Source organism: Neopsephotus bourkii, unplaced genomic scaffold (genome assembly GCF_033783945.1).
Source record: "Neopsephotus bourkii isolate Nb327-2 ecotype Australia unplaced genomic scaffold, CSIRO-AGI_Nbou_v1 NB_804, whole genome shotgun sequence".
Classification (NCBI taxonomy): domain Eukaryota; kingdom Metazoa; phylum Chordata; class Aves; order Psittaciformes; family Psittacidae; genus Neopsephotus; species Neopsephotus bourkii.
The window spans coordinates 2545954-2566706 of NW_026901300.1; the positions used below are offsets into that span (position 1 = coordinate 2545954).

General features: G+C 45.6%; 1 protein-coding gene and 2 long non-coding RNA genes across 12 annotated transcripts in view; 2 read left to right on the forward strand and 1 right to left on the reverse strand.

Moving 5' to 3' along the window:
• LOC133213350 (uncharacterized) overlaps nt 1-8503 on the forward strand; it is a 29139-nt gene extending 20636 nt beyond the window's left edge. The window contains exons 2-3 of the long non-coding RNA XR_009725789.1: nt 7461-7518; nt 8267-8503. This is a non-coding gene — a long non-coding RNA (uncharacterized LOC133213350). The remainder of the gene's footprint in view (nt 1-7460; nt 7519-8266) is intronic.
• Nucleotides 8504-9161: 658 nt separating this feature from the next.
• LOC133213349 (uncharacterized) lies at nt 9162-13226 on the reverse strand. Of its 2 annotated transcripts, none has more exons than XR_009725787.1 (3): nt 13090-13226; nt 11237-11385; nt 9162-10661 (listed from the first exon to the last, which is right to left on the reverse strand). It is a non-coding gene; the product is annotated as an uncharacterized LOC133213349 (long non-coding RNA). The 2 variants fall into 2 exon arrangements; XR_009725788.1 differs by having other exon boundaries at nt 9162-10846.
• The window catches only part of CUX1 (cut like homeobox 1), a 270373-nt gene continuing 262666 nt past the window's right edge, over nt 13047-20753 (forward strand). For all 9 annotated transcript variants that reach the window (XM_061355539.1, XM_061355531.1, XM_061355532.1 and 6 more), the window contains exon 1: nt 13047-13173. In XM_061355539.1, the coding sequence (XP_061211523.1) occupies nt 13111-13173 (63 nt within the window). In that variant the 5' untranslated portion in view covers nt 13047-13110. The remainder of the gene's footprint in view (nt 13174-20753) is intronic.

The following is a 20753-nucleotide window of genomic DNA, read 5'->3' on the forward strand; positions in this document are numbered from 1 at the left end:
TCCAGGCTATCTGCCTGTCCATCATTTTACAACATCACAGAGAGTCTCAGACAGTTTGACTCTGCCATCCCCAGCTGGTTTGGACCAAACAGATAAATGCTGAACCATTAAGAATCAATACACGTTTCCACCATTGTGACAGGTTATGCTGCACATAGCTAACCTTAATGTAATTAGTTTATTTAAGCTCACCAGTATATTTAAGTAGAGAGGGAAGGGAACAGTATAAACTCTGTAATTTCTACTGCCTGGGAAAAAAAATAAAACCAGCCCTGCATCAAATGCTTATTGAAACTGAAACATATGTATTAACATATGGCAGAATTTCACTTACTGTATGTTTTAGTGCAGAGCTGATGAGGAAGGCATCTGTGCTGAGAGCATCTGAATGGAGACTCAGATAATGAGCAGAGCTCAAAAAACACACTCTGAAAGGTTGGGATGTGTCAAAGTGCCCTGCAGTTGATTTGTGTCAGAGCTGAAAGAATATACTCAAGTCTCTATGCAGGTACATCGCTGTAGTTTGCTTTCTGCACTGGGAACCATTTGAGTCTTCATACACTACTGTGGGCTCCCGCTTTGGATGTCCTGGACAAATTCTAAACCCCAGACAAATGGTTTCACACCAGAAATGCTGACACAACATCTACTTGGAGCTTAAGCGGGTACTGTTACAGTTTAACAAAGAGCAGATTAACAGGAGATCTTAAACATCGAGGCCAAATCTGCATCCAGATTTGAAATTCTCTTAAGGGCAGCAGCTCTTTGGAGCTGGGGTTTTGGTTTTGCACTTTCTACAGGCATGCAGACAGGTATAGCTGTAAGCAAAATGTCTATCTTCAAACAAGAGACACTAAGAAACAAGAGCAAGCTTCCTCTGCTGAGATTCTCATCCAGTCACACAAACATACCAGGTTTATGCAAAGCCAGGTATTTTGGTTCTGAGATGAACCACTGGATACTCTGAATATTAACCATTTCTCCTGATGTCATGTTTCAGTAAACCATATAAAGACCCTGAGGCTCTTGCTGCCAACAACTAATACTATTAATGGGCACTACAAAGCCACATTATTCTCCACCTATTTACTGGAAGTAAGATACAAGGATACCAGGTGTAATCACTGCCTTAAGGAAAGAAGTCTTTCTTTCTGATTTGACCACAGTAGGACATCTGCATCACTCAACCACAGATTACCTGGCTCCTGGGAGATGGTTTCAAAGCACCCAGTTGCTATTTAGTGACCCAGAAGAAAGATTACCACCTACTCACAAAGCTGCACTTTGAAGTACTATGCCTCTTGTGAAAACAAGGAATCTTAAGGTTTTTCAGACCATGGGCTATGTATTAAATGCATGAACCCCTTGTGCACTATTGTTCAAATCACTGCTTTTGATATGAAACTGTACTCCAAGGATAATTCCTTTTCCAAAACAAAAGTGATTATTGAGACTAAGGAAAAGTATTTAATACATGTATATTACTTTTCAGGGAAGCTTGCATGGAAGCTTCCAGACATGGTGCACAGGCACATGGTTTAGTGGTGAACTTGGCAGTGTTAGGTTTACGGTTGGACTCAGTCTTAAAGGTCAACCAAAATGATTCTATATTCCTATGAAATAAAGAAGTTGGGATGACTCAAACTGTCTATTTGTCAGAAACACCTAAAGAGTGATGCAGAGAAGGCATCACCGTGTACAAGTCAAAATTCTGTTTCCTGGAAATCTGTTGTATTTCCCATTTTCAGCTGTGGGGAGGAAACTTCTGGAGGTCCTGCCGTAAAGAGATTTCAGCTTGTGGCCCTGGATCAAGCATATGTTTCTTACATTTATTAAACTCCACCCAGGTACAAGCTGCTGCTTCACAGGAAGGACAGGTTGTCTAATTTGGAGTAAAACTACACAAGAAATGTCTTGGTTCTGCAGGGTAAACACTGAGGTGCAAATGCCCTGGCTGAAAGTGTAAGCGTGATGAACTCCCCTCAGTTGTTGAAGATGGCATTACTCCTCCTCCACTCAGTGTCGGCGCTCCCACAGAAGCATAATAGGCAGGAGATACCTGCCTGCATCTGCACCAGTGAGACAAAATCAGTACAAGTCATTTCACCTCTTTGAAGGCAGGTTTGTGCTAAAGACCCAGATTTTATGCTGAAGTGGCTGACACTAATGTAATTTGGAGGATAAGGGGTAGCCTTTGGCAGCAGACAACCGAGAGCTGTATCATCTTCAGCCAACATAGGAAGATTTTCCAGAGCTTGTCTGTTAGCACCTAGAATAAACCCCGATTTAAATCCACCTTGATTGAGAAAAGAGCAGAATAGATTATGTATGCACAGAAGCATACAAAAATATATTTAAATGCCTGTTCAGGTATCTAAATAACACTGTGAACAGTCTTGGTGTTTTGCTCAAAGTGAGGCAGAAACACTTGGCACAGGCCTGGACACTGAACTTGTATGTCCTGGGTCCCAGCCCACCGTTTCAATCACAAGACTATTAGTCTCTCTGAGTATGGATTTGTCTATCCCTTATGTCTTTTCCATCATCTCTAAACTTGAGTGACTCCTATGACTAATGTGATTGTAAGTCATAAAACATTAAGTTATGACACAATCAAATCAAAGCCAAGAAATTCATAGTTAGGGTGTAGGCTACATTCTTAACTCAAAACCAGAAAAGCAGCATTACAGGGTAAACAAAAGGATGAAGTGTCAGCCCTCATTTTTCATTTTGGGGCTGTTATCAGTTTGTATCAATTTAAGCCTTTTTTAAATATGTAATTTCTTTGACTTATTCTTTTCCCCTCTAGGAACTGAAAATTATTCTGCTTTGAGGTCTGGAACCTGCCATACAATAAACACTACTTAATTGGGACATGCTTAATAGGGATGGCCACTTTAATGGGACATCTCCTAGGGAACCTATTTATGTTAATGGGACTGAATGACAATGTTTCTTAAGTGGGGCAACAAAAAGAGAAAAACTCCACTTACCAGGGATGCACTTAGCTGTTACCAGTTTGTAAATGTTCAACCAGGTGTTAAGTAGGTCTAAAATTCTGAGATTCCATCTTTTAATTCAAAAATGGAAGCTTAAAACATTTACATCATGGTGCAATGTAGTGTTAGTGTTTGTATAGTGGCATTTAGTACAAAGAAAGGGACAGGTTGTTTTCAGTGATGCAGGAGACAGAAGTTCTCTTCTCCAAAGAGCTTTAACAACCTTTTTTGTCCAAGCAGGGAACTACCTGTAGGCTGGATTTTTCAAGAGATTCATTGCAAAAGCTAGAAAAAAACCCATCTGTCCTAATTCTGAATGCTGTATTTTACCCTCTCACCCCAAATCTTTTCACTCCTGTAGTGTGAATAAAAAAAGGGAAGGTAAAAAAAGAATAAAAATAGGAAAGCTTCTTAAATCCCAGTGATCCAAAGATCCCTCAGAATAGACGTCTGAAGACTTCCAGGAGCCTCCCAAAGCCTGTAAGCCATTTTGAAGGTTACTCTCTTCCTGAGGTCTTTTGTGTTCTGTGGTCTCCTCTGAAAATACGTATACACGTTTCAGGGGGAACAAGAAACCATGTTAAGGAGTTGTCTTAAAAACAAAAATCCCATCTTAGACGACAGCTATACAAATGCGGGGACTCTCCCCAGCAAACCAAGACATCTGATTATGCCATTGTATCCTGTTTGGCAAAGGAGAGAGTGAAGGAAAGTGATAGACATGAGGGGCAGATGGAGTTTGCCTAATGTGTCTGTTCTTTTCTTCGCTGCCTTTTCAATTTAAGAATGTAGCAAAATAGCAGCTGCTCATAATTTCATGAATCAAGAAGTATGTAAATTTCAGCTACAAAATTTGTTGCATAGTTAGACACACACACACAAAGAAGGGGGGGGGGGAAGGGAAAAAAGATCTTGCTTGCATCTACAACTTTCTTAATTCTGCATGCAAATGTAGCTTTCAGGCCTGGTTCTCCTCTTATTTCAGAGCAACCCAACACTGGCTCAATTGGTTTCACTGTCCTCACGCAGGGGAAATGCTGTGGGTTCAGCTAGTCCCTGCTTGTTGCCCTAACACCAACATGGAACGACAAGCCTGGCATAAAGGGCTCCTTTCATGCCCCTGAGCTACCATAGCAGTGTTATGCCATACCTCTGCTTCCAGACTGCAGATGGAGGCAAAGAGGAAAGGGGTTGTGATGGGAATGTCTCCCCAAGCAGGAAAGAGCTGTGAAGTTACCTGGGGATGCTGACAATTACTACAAACTGAAATAGAAATCGCCCTCCTCCTATTTCAATCCCTAGCAGCCCCCAAATTAAAAGATGGAAAAAGTGACTAGAAATGTATCATCCAAATGTACGAAACGCTGCTCAGAAGGAGCTGGGATCAGGGCCTCCGTATTCTATACAGCTGGTTCTAGTTTTCAGACAAGATTTACTAAACACATGTAAACCGTGCATATCTGTTTGAATACTTTTTGTGCAAATAACTTCCTCTGTGGTCAAGCTGTTCCTCTCAGATCCAGGCTACAGATTCGTGCTTTATACTCACCATTTTTTTACCCTTGGATTTCCACCAGTTCACACTCAGAGTATGAAACTGTGAAGAAGAGAGCTGAGTTTGGCAGCAAAAGCTGGGAGAATTTACAGTGCAAAACACCAAGCAACCTCATGATAAAGGGCAGAAATCATCCCTGGCTTAGCTCCATCCCAGTCAGTGGGCCAGATCCTGAGCAGCTATAAACAGACACAATACTACAGTATTTCACGGGAGCTGCAACCGTTTATATCATCTGGCCCAACAGGCTCTTCTACAGATGCAACATTTCACCAGTCCTGGTGGGGTTTCTCCTGATTTATACCCCCTGAGCGAGCAAGCAGAGCAATGGTCTTTCTTCACCAATTAAAACTGCCCCCAAATTGTATCTGCTGAGTGTCATGAATTCAAACTTTAAACACAAAGCAACAGCTGAAACTGAATATAAAGAAGCGGGAGGGCAGAGTTTTATGATCGACGTTTTATTGGAATCATATAAAGAAGAAAAGCATTTCACATATTTCACGGAGGTATTTTATGTGCAAATTTAATATGAATCCTCTTCTTGTTAAACTTGTACGTGATCTATGTACTTGAGTATATAAAACACCATATAGGACAGCTATGAACAAGTTTATTAAACCAGCTCGGGCTCCTGTTGACATCACCAACCACACAAGTGCTTGCTCAGGGTTGGTGTGATCTTATCAGTCTCTCCTTATATTTCAGGTTACCTACTTGTTCATTTTCCCTATATATCTTTCATTGTTACAAGAATTCAACTCATGGGCAGATCTCTAAGATAAATCTGCTTGTCTGTTTGGGGAATATGGCTCTAGTTCTAATTTTGCAGACTTCGTTCAGGCAATACTCCCTTTGACTTCAGGGATTTTTGCCTGAGTAATCCTTTCAGAATTGGACTCTCCATGATTTTCATTTACTTAACAACTTGGCATTACATCTGTAAAATATTAGCCCAGTAATGTGAAATATCAAATTAAGATTTATGCATTAATCTAATCTATATATGAAGCTTGATAGTCAGTTCTGCTACACTGCGTTATTGCAATTCCAGGCATTCTGTGCCATTTCACATTTACTGTGATGATGTAAGAGAAACAAAAAGGGAGGTTTGCAGATCAAACTGGGTAAGCCACGGGTGTGAAAAGAAAGTCTGAAATTTTACACAAAATAGGAAATAGATTCCCACTTTCGGATAAGCCATGTAGAGGTTTCTCTCTCCATCACATGCAGGGGAGCACACAACAAATTTCAGTCTGAAGTAACAAGAAGCTACTAAAAGAGAAAAAACAGGTCCAAATAAATAACTGAAGTGCAATGTATTCCTAAAAATCCCTGAGAAAGACAAAACACTTGTTTCTTTTCTGTGTGACAGTTGCAGACTGAACAGTAAAAAATGACTCTTTCATACGTGTTCATAAACTGCGTTTATAAACACTTCCCGTAGCTAAATTGCATTGGTTTCCTCCAGGTTGGCTGCCCTTGAACATTTTGCTCCTTCTTGCAGTGTTTAGTTCTTTTTTATAGGATCCTTCCATGAAAGCAGGTCTTCTGCACATGGCTCTGGTTCAGCAGCCAGCCCCACGCAGCAGGGCAGCTAAGAACATGTTAAACTGAAGCTTTGTATGTGCTTTGGTACCTCTAAACCCTGGATACTTGGAGACAACCCACCAATACGTTATTCTTCCACCTTAAAGCCATTTCCTTCCCTTAATGAATGATTTCAATTTGTTTTACTCTCACTGGGCCAAATCCAGCTTGTTATTTGCAGAAAGAACACAAGATTAATAGGCAATGGTTTGCACTAGCCCACACCCCTGGAAATTCATAGTGATCCCATCAATTCCCCTATAATTTCTTTGGATTCTTATCAGGTTAAAGCCCAAATCCAGGATAATGCCAAGGAGATGCAAACAAGGGCCAACATTTAAATGTGGAGAATCATGGGCAGAGTAAGACTGGATCTCTTTATTCCAAAGAAGAAGGTAATATTTGGAAATAGAAAATTACATTGATCTCCCCCCTCCGCCCCCCCTTCCCCATTTGGGAACTCCCAAACAGCAAATAGGAAATTATGCAATGCTGGGGGCAAAAAAATCAATTTATTTCACGCATGCTCCTAAAGAAATACTGTATTGATATGTGAACCCAAGCACTTTGGTTCACTTGTGTGTCTTATGGCAAGCACCCAGCGTGCTCTATTCAAAAAGGAGGTTCTCCACACCAAAATGTTTCCTGTGGGGTACAGTTTTGCCAGTATATGGCAGCTGTGGTGAACATAGGGCTTCCTCTGAGGGTGTCTGTTTTCTTGCTTTCTCCATTAATCCAGAATTACTGTTTCTCCTACCCTAGCATTCCAATGCAACAACCCCAAACACAGTTGTGTTTGCAGAAAATCACAGTTGTGCTAAGTCAGTCACAGTTGTGTTTCTAAGAAAAGATGTGCTTCCCAAAATGAAATCTCACATTCATTATTGGAAGAAAAACCACCTCAAACACCCTAAACATCACATGATGATAAAGCCAGGTTCCTGGTTGCCCTGATGGCTCCAGCAAGTGCTTCAGCCTGTCCATGTGCTGGGTTCCAACAGTGGAAGCACCAGGCGATGGTATCATCGCTGCACATACCTGTATCTCCATCCCTGTATATCCATCTGCCTCTCCTCTCCTCTCCTCTCATCCCTGCGTGCTGCAACAGGGCTGGAGCTGGCTGTGCCGATGCAGGCTATGGGCTGAGCCAACCGCAACGGGTGTGACCACCCCAGGGTGGTGACAGGCCATGACAAGGGGACCAAAAAGCCCAGCTGCAGGAAAGGGGCAGAGGGATCTTCCCTTCTTCCTTCCCCACGTGAAGTGTTTGTGATTGGAAAGTGAAAGAAAAACCTTTTTTCTCTTTCCTTTTCCAGGATAGCGTCAGCCTTGCACTTTATGGGCCTTATCTGGAAGTGAATGAAAGAGAAACTGGTAGGTGAGGGAGCAGCTCTTGAGCTGTTTTATTTATTTATTACTTTCCATCTCCTTCTTGCAGTTTCCCTGTTCTGCAGCCCACGAAATTCAAGTGCCACAAGATTTTTACCTCCCAGTGACCACTCGTATTTTACAGAATGAAGGAACTGGGGAAGATTCAGTAAATTGTTCTGTGTCACAAAGAGCTCTGTGACACAAAACACAGCTCCCATCCCCAGCTACAGCCACTGAACCAGCCCTCCTGCTACAGGGGTAGTAGCACAATGATAGCAGAATGCAATCATTCCAGTTGAGGTTCAGAAAGCAAAAAGGTATTTAAACTAATAATGATGGTTTCAGCCTCTTAAGTAGTACATGAAATACTGGACCTGGCGATTCTGCAGAAACTGAGAAATGGGACATCCCCATTTCCCTCCTCTTGGCTGGGACAGTGGGAGGGAAAGCACAGCTGAAATGTATCCTTGAGGGAGCAGGGAAGGGGAGATGGAAAGAGCAAGAACCTGCAGAGAGGAAGTGGCTGCCTGAAGTGGGTGAGGAGACACATGATATGAGTAGCAAGAGTTAAATCTCACAAAAAAAGAATGTGCTAAAAACAAACCCCCAAGCCCCTAACAGAAACCAGTTAAGAGGTAAAAAAAGATGTAAAAAAGAGGTAAAAAACAAGTGAAAGGTTCCAAGTGAGAAAAAAGGTGGGAGTTTTGCCTGAGAACATAACCTACTAACTTGTCTCCTAATCCTTTTAAAGGCCAGAGAAGATAGATGCCCAAATCAACAGAACAGTGTAAAAGTCGGACACAAGAGTGCTACAGGGAGTGTGAGCCCTGCCCATCCAAGAAAGGACCCAACGTGCCTCCCGTCTGCATCATCCTGTGTGTGGAGTGAAGGGAGACAAGGCAAGGAAGGTGCTTGCAAATTACAACTGGTAGGAATCATATACTTCAATAAATTTGGTATGAAACTGTTCTTGAATGCCAGCTACAGGGACTGGATAACCCGAGAGGTCCTTTTCTTCTCTAATTCTCTTGATTGCCTATGGGTACTGATATTACTTATGTTGGTCAAAACATTGCCATGCATCTGGATAAAATTTACTTTAAGAAAAGCAGCTCTTTGACAGAAATGCTGCAAACATACTCAGTGTGGGAAGAATGACTCAGTTCACTGGGCACAGTGATATATTCATTCTTTGGGGGTCTTCAATAACTCCTCCTGTACATGGTAAGAGAATACCACTACAGTATCATCACATGTTTTTGTTGGTATGGGTTAATCCACAAATCCTCAAAGAAGATCTGTTGTGGCTTATGCTGGGTACTTACAAATGTCTTCAGAGTTAAACAGCAAGTAACCACACCACCCAAATTTGCTTTGCTTTTAATTGTGGCTGTTCTCCCTGCCCTCTATGAGAATTGCTTTCTTCTCTTCCACCTACCACTGTGTATCTGTGGCTTTGCAGTAGTCACAGGGTTTCACGCTTACATCATGTATGCCACTATCTACTTGATTTGCACTAAAACTTTGCCAAATTACCAGGGAATGTGGGGTTACCCATGTTGGTCCATCAGGCTGAGTCCCCTGTCTCTGCCAGTGACCGCAAATGGACACCCAGGGAAGAGTGGGCAGGCACATGGGACACTTCTCCAACCATTTTCTGCCCAGGGGGATTCTCGAACTCATGTGTATCATTGTGTCCACGTCTTGCAATCCCCTTGCAATTTATATGCTGCAAAACCTCTGGCTCTACAACAGATATAAATCAAACGGAATTCTAGTCAGTGCCTATAACTGGGGAAAAAAGTACCTGTGATTTGGAAGACATGTATGGGTTTTGATCTTGGACTAAATCTCCCAGCAATATGAATTATCTGTCTGGCTGTCTCTATTCTCTGCCATGCCTATGGAGTCCTCTATGCAATGGCATGGTGTAATAATGAGAAATGGAACTTGCTTTGCTCTCAAATCTGGTTTAATAGTGAGCAGAATGACACCTTCACAGTGGAAAGGCTGGGATTTCAGAACAGGACATTCCTTTCAGTGGGCACAGGCATATGGAGCCAGGCAGCCAGGGACAAGAAGCAACTGAAGAAAATGTGAAGATGAGAGCCATGGAAGTGAGGAGGGAAGGGGCTGGACAAGGAGCAGAGATGGGTACCGATAAGGCTCCAGAAGAACTCTTCTGTGGGAACTGATAGAAATTTGGGAGTCACATTAAGTGAAAGAGAAGAAAAACCATGAATTTGTGGAGAAGAACCTCAAAGTTACAGCATTGCTGGGAGAGGCAGCACCTCATCTTTCAGTGTCCTGGCCAAGGAAATGAGCTAGAGCTCCTAAGGCAAATAGAAGCTTAAGTCTGGAAATTAAAATTGGACTTATGGTCCAAAATATCTTAACAAATGCAGACTGCTGCCCAGAGGAGCAGCTGTGACAATGAATTGCTTCTGACAAGTTTGGGACCCTTGGAATAAAGGTCCATTCCGGACGATGACATGTGAGGCACAACAAGAGCAATTGCCATTGATGGCCCAATGTGCATAATTAAATATCTGTATCAGTGAGGTTTTATAACACAGTGACATTAATAGGAAAGAAATTTTAATCAGGTATTTGCCTAATTCCTAAAATAGTGCCTGTATGACTATACCTGGGTGAAAATGAAACAGAAATCTGTACAACATACTTACAAATGTTTTGGCTGTAGCAAGCATTCCTGAAGCACTATTAGTTACTGCCGTCATCTGAGATTTAAACTTCAAACCCACTGTACTTACTTTTTCAGTACTCTATTAGTGCACGTTGAAAGAAGTTAGCATTTACACAGATCAAATCTAACCTTACGAAAACCTTTCTCAAATGAACAGATGAGGCTGGTTTCTCAAAACATAATAATTCAAGGGAAATGTTCTTCTAACCATCTTCTTGCCAGGGTGCACACATTTTCCAAGATCCTTCTTCCATCTTTCCCAAGTACGTTTCAGCAGGAGCACAAAGCAAATTTATCGCTTGCTCCGAGGAGCTCTGTACCCTGCAGGATCTTTGCAGAATCCAGCCCGAAGAAATACAGCACTTTGAGAAAACAGAGCTGTCAAACAAGATTTCCTTGGGCTTGCTGCCACACAAAATGGCAAATAAGGGACTCGATCCTGCACAGAAGACAATAGGAATTATAGGTGCTCAGCGTCTGTCTTCCAGCAGAGTTAGGGCTTCTCAGCACTTCCTAAAATCAGCCGTACTGTTTATACTTATCTAAATTACATAGCTAAAAGCTTTGGTATCTAGCCACAGCGCTTTCATTTCAAACTGGCAATAATGTGAAAAGATGTAACTCCTGCAAAAAAACCCAAACTCCAATAATGTTAAAAATATCATAAGATATTATTTATATCAGGCTACATTTGTTACCCCATCTGACAGTCATTCTTATTTCTTGACAGATATAAACCTCCGCTTAACACATTAGTATCATAAATATTACCAGATATAACACTGTAATTTAATACCTACCAAATGCATTTTAAAATATTACTCAATTTAAAACTTTGGATTTTAACCAGATGTGTTTCCAGAAAATGATTCAGGTCAGATGCTTTTTTTTCCCCTTTGCCTTTTTGTGCGTGTGCGTTCAAAGCGGAGCATTACTATGTGATTTATTGTACTACGACTGTATGCCCCGAACCTAAAACAGCACCGTGATACTTCATCCTTGAGGCTTACACACCTGCAGTCCAAACTAACAAGAGAAAACATCTACATGGCACGGCAGGAGCCTTTGAAATGTCTTTTTGCAGTTGCCTGGACACAGAACAGACTGGTAGAGCAGGGAGGCAGCGGAGAAAGGGTGAAGACAGGAACTCCAGCCTCTTTCATCTAGAAAGGGGGGACCATGGAGAGATTAGAGGAAAGGATTTTGATTAGATCACCGGAATGTGAAACGATGCTTCCCAGGATTAAAATCCTATTTTAGAGCTACCAAACCGGTTACGTTGTTAGTCAGAATTTGGAGGCTCACGCAGCTCCATCCCTGCAGATGGCTGTCACTTGGCAGCACCTGATACCCTCTTGTTACAGCCAGGGGATCCCAGCCAGGCACCCCACACCTCCCCATGTCACCCCAGTGTGGACACCCAGCCACCATCCCAGCAAAGAGCTGCTCTCCCTCCATGCATTGCACTTCTGGAGGACAAGAGGTTTCCTTTTCAAAAGGCATCCGTGGTCCAGCCCCACTGATGCCAACCTCCTTGAGCGCCCAGGTGGAGGCCTGACATTCCCATCACCGAATGCCATTATTTTTATTCCCAGTACAGGCAACCAACAATTTGAAGGGTTATAGTTGTCAGGCTGATCATTACATGAAACCCATTAACATAAAACCTGCCATCGCAATTAGTATCTTTGTAAGCAGCAGCCTCAGCAAAAAGTGGAAATGGAGGTTGAAATGATGGTGCTCCTCCAAACGAGGACGGCAGCAGATTGGGAAATACTCTGTGGCAATCGCTGTGCCATAACTTCTCTAGCGATAGACACAGCCATTTCCAAGGAGTCAACCCACTGACTTGAGTGAGCACTAAATTCACTTCATCAAATATAATTTAAGGAAGAGAAAAAAAACCCCGTACAATCACTCATTTACCCTTACCCAGAGGAAGACAGATTTTCCTTTTAGAGACGAAAACAGGGAAAGTTGCTGTATTTGGGAAAATCGCGCACAGCTCATTGATCTCAAGGGGGGGACGGGTACAAACCGTGGGTCTGCCCGTTTCCCAGGGAAAATAAGGAATTATTTGCTGTGGTGAGGTGTTGGAGTGCACTGGTGTGGTTTGTTAAGAGATGAGCCCGGCTAAGTGTGCTGTGCTCTTCAGGCAGGGAGCAAGGCAAACGTCCGTATTTACAGCACCGTTATTGTTTAGAACAACACAAGTTATTTCATCATTTAATCCCCGTTTCTATGGCTCTCCGTAGCCGCGCTTTGATTCTCCGACCTCCCCGCGGGTCTCCCCCGGCGGCCCCGGCCCGTCACGCAGTGCCCGCCGGCGGTTCGACAAACGCCGTTACCGGCGGGGTCGCGGAGAACGCGGCTGCCTTGAACACACTTCGGTCGCTGCCGTGTCCCTAAACTCTGCCGCTCACCTCAGTTCGGACCGCGGCGCCCCCAAACCCCCCCAGCTCTGGGGAACCATTTGCGGCAGCGATGCTCCGCGGCCAGCCCCGCGCAGGCGGCACCGGGGGCGGGGGGGGGATCCGCACCACGGGCAATGATACCCCCCCCCCCCCGGCACGACCACACGCGGTGGGGGGGGGAGATGGAGATGGGAGCGCCCGCCCTGTGCGCGCGCGGCCTCGGCTCCCCCTCCGCCCCCCCTCACCGCCCCCCCGCGAGCTCGCGGGCTGAGTCCGTGTTCCGGGCGGGCGCAGGCTCCAGGCCGGGATTTGGGCGCTCCCCGCCCGCCTCCCTCCCCCTTGCCCCCCCGCCCCTCCTCCCCCCGCCCGGCTGGCTCCCTCCCTCCCTCCCTCCCTCCTCCCCCTCCCTCCCGGCTCCCAACTCCAGCCCCTCTCTCTCGATCAGCCGCTCACTCTGTCTCAATATGTCTCAAGATGGCGGCCAATGTGGGATCGATGTTTCAATATTGGAAGCGCTTTGATTTACAGCAGCTGCAGGTCAGGCTCTCCCGCTCGCCGCACCGGCCGGGCCGCGCCGCCGGACCCCCCCCTCCCCTCGCTCCTTCCCTTCTCCGCCTTCCCTCGGGCCCGGCCTCCCCCTCCTCCTCCCGCTGCCGGCCCGCGCCGCCTAAAGGGAACCCCCCGCTCCGCCCGGCCGCGGCGCTCCGCTCCCTCCGCCCTCCCCCCTCGCCATTGATCACCGGCCCCATCGGAAATTGATCCTCTTTGTTCAATTCATCGATCAGCCCAAGATGGCGCCGGAGCCGGCGCTGCCGGGGCCGCTGCCGCTTCGCCCGCTCCGTCCCGGGCTGCTCTCTTCCCCGCTTCCCGTTCCCCCCGGGCGGCCGGGGCCGTGCGGAGCGGCCAGGGCGGCAGGCGGCGGTGCTGTTGCTGCCGGCGGCCGCTCCTCTATTCCCTCTCCTGCCCGCTTCCCTCCCCACTCGCCTGCCCCTTCCCGCCGCCGCTTCCCCGCCGCTTTTTCTCGCCGGGAGCCGGGGAAAGTTTACCGAGTGCCGGGACTTTGTGTGGGGGCGCAGGCAGCCGGCCGGGCTCGGCGTGCAGGCGCGGCGCGGCGGGGACTGGGGGCGCTGTGGTGCCGGCCAGGCGGACGCTCCCTCGCCGCTGCCCGGCCGCCGCCTCGCCGCGGGGTGCCGGCCCTCCGCCGCCCGCGGGCAGGGGGCTCCGGCCGCCGCGCTCCCTCCGCCCGCTGGCACCGCGCCGGGGCGAGGTGTGGGGGGCGAGACACCGGGGGCGAGAGATGGAGCCGCGGAGGGGTCCTGCCGGGCGGGAAGGGGGCGAGCGCCTGGCCTGAGGAGGGCGGGGGGTGTGTGATTGTGCGGGGGCTGTGCGGGAGGGTAGCGGCAGCGCCGTCCGGGTTGCCCCCGGAGCCGCCGCCGGAGGCTGGTGAGTGGCCGGCGGAGCGCCGGGGCATCCGGCCCGGCCGGGCATCTCCCCGTGGCGGCGGCGGGAGGGCACGCTTACATAATGCACGGGCTCTCCGGCCTCTCCTCCTGCCCGGCATCTGACAGATGGGTGCGATACTGATGCTGCACTGTGCTGCTCGTAACAGCACACAAGTCCTGTTTCCTCTCGGGGAAAGTCCTTGCAAACCGGCCTCCCTGCACCCCGCGGATGCGTGCCCGGGGGACGCTGCAGACCCAGCACTTCGCGTTAATTGCTGGGCTCTAGATAAGGACAGGGCGGGCTGTGTGTGTGTGTGTGTGTTGGGGGGGGTGGTGGTAGTGGTGTTGTCAAACGATGAATTGGTGCTGCTCCCGCCGCTGAACAGGATTGCAACATGCGTGTTTCTCCCAGTTGATTGGCGCAGGAAGGCGCTGCCCTGCCTCTCCAACCCCTCCGGTGCCTCCCGTTTAAATAAATTGGCTCGAAAGCCGGCGGCTGCCCACCCTGGCCCCCTCCGAGGCGGCTCGGCGGTGCCCGGCCGGAGCCCCGCCGCAGCCGGGGGCAGGTGCGCTGATGCCGGGCAGAGCCGCGGCCCCGCCGGAGGTGAGGGGCTGCGGGCGGGTAGGGGGCCGGGGAGCGGGACCCGGCGGGACACACTGCCCTGCCCTGCCCTTGACGGGGCTTGCGGAGGGCGAGCTAGCGGGAGCGATGCTAAACCACTCTAGCAGCCCCAAAACGGGAAGTGCTGCTTCGGTTTTGTAGAGGGAGGCTGGTCCCTTCTGACTTCCAGGTGCATTAGGAGGTGGGGTGAAGTAGCGTTTTGTTTAGGCTTTTCTTTCTTCTCCCTCCTTCGCCCCCCTTTCCGTGTTTTATTGTTTCTTTTAAAAGCTTTGGATTAAGGTAGACTTGGCTGAACTTTGCTAACTTGAAAGGGTTCTTAATAGTGACCCAGAATACCTACAGGAATACAGAAAATGAGATCCAGATGTAGGATTGTATAAAATAAAATGGATTAAATTAAGATGTAGTTAAACAAGGTCTGACATCTTTAATTGCGGACTTTTGCTTTTGCCTCTGTGTCTGTGTGGTTGTACTTGCTTAGCGTAGGAAAATAAACACTCCCAATGTCGCTGCTGTGGTGTTACATTAAACGGGGGAGAAGTCTAAATATTTCCCATAAAAGTAAAGCCTTCAGAAATGCTTATTGATTGAAACATATTACCCAAAAGTATCTATCATGTAAATTAAATTCTAAAATGTAATGAACGCTGCCGAATGGCGTTTTGATAGATTGTGCTATTCCGTTTTTAGTAAAAAAAATAGCTCACTTTTATCATAATTTAATCTCTGTGCATACGGTAAAACCTGTTGTGGAGTACCACTGTGCAAATCTTAATCTCGTTGTGCAGACTTGGTGTGACAGTGTGACTTGAACAGCTTGTAGGTTCTTCTTTGAAGCGCTCTGGTAACTTCAGGTTCTTTGAACAATATTCATTACCTGCTTTTGAGGACTTGTGGTTCTCTCTACGTGTTGCGGATTGAGGCTGTTCACCTTTGGCAGGTTCACGGGGCAGCCCTTGTGCAGTGCAAAGTTTACTAACTCTGCACACAGTGTGTCTGTGGTGAGTCCTGGAGTGACCAGGGAGGTGGAGGCTCCCTTCATCCATGTGCAGAATAGTTATTTGTTTCAGATTAGCTTTTTTTCCTCTCCTGTCTGCCCATCTGCATGAAGAGGTAGTGTAATATTTACGCCCACTTGCAGATGAAGCAATATGCTATAAAAACTATCGTTACTGAGTATGAAGTTCAGTCTTACAGAGCTGTCCGTGCCTCCCTCTCCCGTCATTCATTTGTACCAACGTATCTGGAGTGTGGAATTAGAGAAAATAAAAATGCTTTGCTCTGCACTTCCATTATCCTATTCCAGGACAAAACCCTGAGGGATTTGTGCTTAACACAGTTCCACCTGTGCCCTGTCAGCTCCAGCTCTTGTAGCTCCGGGTATAGATGACTTTGAAGATGTTTTTCTGCTTGAGAAAGTTGCAAAGGGCTGGGACTGTGCAGTCCCGTGTTGCCGGCAGTGGAGCGACATGCGCCCTGTCTGCTCACAACTTCCTCTTCTGCTTTCTGTTAGAAGGTGGCGTTTAACTGTTGATGAGCTTCGACCTGCCTTGTAATATTAAGCAGCAGATTTCTCCAGATTGTATCAATATTAATTAAAAACAGAGCCAGGAACACTTTAGGGTCTGACTTTTAAAATTCTTTATTTCCTTTCACTAAATAACCTCTTGTTTATAGGAAGAGAGATTTCAAGAGTTGGAGGCAGGGTTAAATAATTCAGAACTTGGATTAAAGAACAAAAAGTTCTGTTCACAAATGGAATATAAGATGCAAAACCAGCAGTTTCCTACAAGTATCAAACGTGGCTCCTCACTTGAGACATACCTGAAAGTCATGCAGCTGAACACTTAACCCTTTTCCCTAGGAAAGGCTGGCTATATTACCTGAAGAAACCATGGGATTAGTATGGTGTTTCTGCATCAGTTTGCTGTGTGGTTGAAGGTGGACCTATGTTTGATAACTAGTGGTGATGGAGTTGCAGGGCATAGAGGAGCCAGGTCCTTGCAAACAGTGAATATTGTGGCAATAAATGCAGATTAAATCACCAGAGAAAGGTTGTTGCCTTGGAGTTAAAACTGCATCTCCTGTTTGGAAGCAACTGTGTGATCTGAATTGGGTTGGTATACGGCAGCGTGAAGTTAACCTGCTGCTGTGTGGTCCTGTTTCAAGTTTGTAGTTCATGGTGTCACTATCACCTTCACCGTAAAAACAGCCTTCAGCTGGAGAGCAGGAAAATAAGCATCGTGTTCCCAAGACATGCAGTCCTCCTTAAGTTCTCGCTTCATATTCCTGTCTGCTCATATATATATATCTATCAGAGAAGCCAGTTGGTCCTGCAGTATCTTTTTGACCAGTGGTGTTGTGTGAATAAGTCTAGCTTGAGTCTCAGATCTAAGGTGAATCTGGAGGATGAGTGGAAGAAGTTAATATCATTTGAAAACTTAAACTATTGCTTGATGTATTGGAACAATATAACACGTTTCAAAATGTCATCATAGCTTCTGAGGACCAGGCACCCATACTGGTAAAGAGTACAGCTTCTTATTGCTGTTGAACAGGACAGCATAATTTGTTAACATCAATGTAGGGAATGAAAATCTAAAGGTAGACCTTGCACACATGCTTCTGGCTTTTAACATCTCATCCTGGTATTGCATCATGTATGATTAAAGTAAGGATGGAGTATTAGTTCTGTGCGTGCCGTGACTAATTGTTTAAGGTAAACCATTATAAAATCTGTAACAGATTCTGGAAAAAGTGGTAGTGAGGAGCTTTTAAATGCTGAATTGCTTCTGTTATTGAATTAGAAACAGGTGGAGTTGTTGGCATCTTTTAGCTGGATCTGATTGCACCACAGCACAACCTGATCTGCTTTAAGTGAAGAAGTTAACATGCTTCATCAGAAGTGGAATTAGCAAGCACATCTTAGCGTGTAGTTTTGTTTTTCTGTGCAGCTTACTGTAGAACTTCTAGTTTCTATCCTGAAAATAGACAGTGCTTTGTTATTTGTAATGGTAGTTTAATGTTCATCCTGAGTCTCTTGCTACTGTAAACATGTTTCTGCTCCCCTCTACCTGATCAGTGATGTGTAGTGGAAGCAGCTTGGCAGTTGTGCAGAAAGATGCAATACAGGGAACTGGGAGAGATGTAAAAGCTATGGCACTGCTGCTCATATACTTTGATAGCTGTCATTGCTTCCCTGCAGCAGGAAGGCTTTGGCTTTTTGTGGTGGCCCTGAATGTCCAATACGCAATGACATACTGGAAGAAAGGCCCTTGATGTATTTCTGGCTTTAAAATTCATCTTTCTTAGGATTCCTTGAATTCAGTTCCTTGAGTTCTGTTCCTCGGAAAGACATTTCTGAAAGCTTTTCTAGCCCTCTCCTGTTCTTCAGATGAAATAATGCCCATCTGAAACATGGCAGAGTTAGTGTGTGTTTCAGTCACTCTGCTCCCTTGCCAACTTTGTGGTTAATTGGATAATGTATTGAGAAATGTAGTAGTGAGGATTTTGGAATACGGTCATGGTTGGGATCTTTCTGAAAGAAGATTGCACTATTTGGCTGTCTATAACAATACCAAATAAGTAATGGGTGAAACATTTGCTATAGAAGAAATTACATGCAGTCTGAAATACCAGTGAACAATTGTTCTTTATTTGCAAGCTGATTTGTAATGCAAAAAGTGAATGTGGAAAAATGCATAATCCAGAGTTTCATTTTGATCACACTGAGGCTGAAAATAAAGGCAGTTTTATTTGTTGGTTAGAGAACAGATACGTGTATGGATATTTAGTACTTTTTTAAGACACCAAGCAGGCAGTGTTCCTTGATTTGTGGTCTTTTTTTATGTAAGCAGCGTAGTAAGTTCCCATCTTGTATATTCGGGTTTCTCTTGCACATGTTCTCTACATTTTGTTCTTTGCCTTATCTTAGTGTTTGGTTGTTTCCCATATACTTCATGTTGAAAACACCATGTTTTCCATATTGAGAATACAGTGGCAGTGTGCATGAGGAAGACGTGAAGCTGCAAGGGAGAAAGCTGGAATAGGATAGGTGGCAGAGGACAAGGAGTCTAGGGCAAAGAGATTTATACAAGAGTGCTCACAAATGGGATGGTAGGTGAGGTGTAGAACTCATCAGGAAAGATGAGAGAAACTTAGACCTCATGAGCAGATAAGATAAATCTTACTCATTTTATGAAATACATGTTCTCAGCTTGGTTCTGTTGTCTCTGGTTTAACAAGGCAAGTAAGTTTGTCGTTTCTGCTTTTACTGTTAGTTATAATGAAGAAAATAATGTTTTACATGTTGCTTGGGGTGTGGAAAAACATGCAAGCAGCTGGATGTTAACAACATGAAGTTTTTACCCAGTATTAAACACAGAAGTCTGGAGATGTTGTTGTAGGTTGCTGGATATAACAGTGGTTGTCCCTGTTGTCGAACAGTACGTGAATTTCTGGAAAAGCAGCAGGCATAAAGAATTTGTGCTAGATCCACCACAGTTACATGATCATGCTCCTGTTTTGACTCTGGCATATGCAGCAGTTCTTACTACACTGTTACTTGGTCACTCTGTGACTTGGCAGAGTGAAGTATTTAGCGTGAGTAAACTTATTTCTTGGTGTGAAGGTGCTAAAGCCAGGGGATGGCCTGATTGCTCTTGTGCAGATGTGTTAAAACAGATGTAGGTTTGAAGTTGGAGTCTTTCATACTATTGTTGTCTAAATGCTTTTTGCCTCGCTGGCAGTTCCCTTGCTTCCTTGCCTTGCAATAATTTAATGCCTTTGTTGACAGTTGGGGTAATAAGGAAGTTTCTGTGAGGGCTGGAGTTGTGGTGTTGTTTCATCGGGTGGTTATTGCCTGCCTCCTGGTTGGGCTCATGGACCTGCAGTGGTCTGCTCCAGGGAAGCACAGGTTAAAGAATACCCTTCAAAAAGCTCAAAAGCAGATGCACAGAAATATTTAAGCTGCTGTATTTAGATGCTTAGGTTCCCCTGTATCTTTGTATTTCTGGATGTGGAACATAAGGCACAGGAGGATGAAGGCCGTGACCATTTCTGGGGCTTTTTCACAGGAGTTCGTATGTTGAAGCTGAGCAGATCCTGTTCTTACAGTCTTTTGTGTGGAAGCATACCTTGGTAGGTGAGCATGCTTGGACATAACAGGATCTGGCAGTGCCACGATAAGGTTTCTGTGAGTGACAGGAGAATTTAGACTGAAGTATTGCTAAACAGCTGGACTGATTTCACATCGGAGCCAGACCCTTTATTTTGCTGAATCCAGTCTCCTTGTGCTTGGCTAGTGGTCAGGTGAGCCCAGCGTGCATTGCACAGGAGTATGCAGGTAAGGCCAACCTGTGGTCTAATTCCTACTCCCATTCTAAAGTATCCTCTGGGCTACGGAGATAGGTGGTCCTGAGCTGCTGTGTTACCATGTTGTGTGGGATTGCTTCTGTGGGTTTGGGGGTGTGTGTGTGTACAAGGAGCCTGAGTCACTTCTGATGCTTATGTTGCAGAGGTCTTTCCTTGCTGAGAAATGTTGGCTTCTGTGTGTGGTTCACATTTGACAAGCTGAGGACAGTAACATTGCAAGGAAGTAAAAATAAAAGCAAGTGGAGCGGGGGAAATGACAGTGTTTAAAGAACTGGGTGGGCTGGAGGGAAGTGGTGAAGAAGGGAAGGAGTTAAGGCGTGAGCTGAAGTCTAGGACTTGGAGATGAAACTCTTCTTGCAGTGCAGTTGGGAGAAGAGCAGACCTTATAGAATTTACATCAATATTTGCCAGTGCAGCTGGGCAGGATGGAGGCTCTCCCAGCAAGTGCATTCACTGACTGTGTAAAAGGATGGCCTGGGGTTTACTGCCAAGCTGTTCCTGGGGAAACATCCTGAGAAGATTTGTGCAAGAGATGCCAGGGTGATGGTACAACTTCAGAGTACACTGACAAGATATTTAATGTTGCTCTGTAACAAACAGGGTTTGTGTTCCTGGTAGTTATTTTAAGCACTTGGATGGTATTTTAAATTATTATGAGTGAAAAATGCATTCTTATTGGT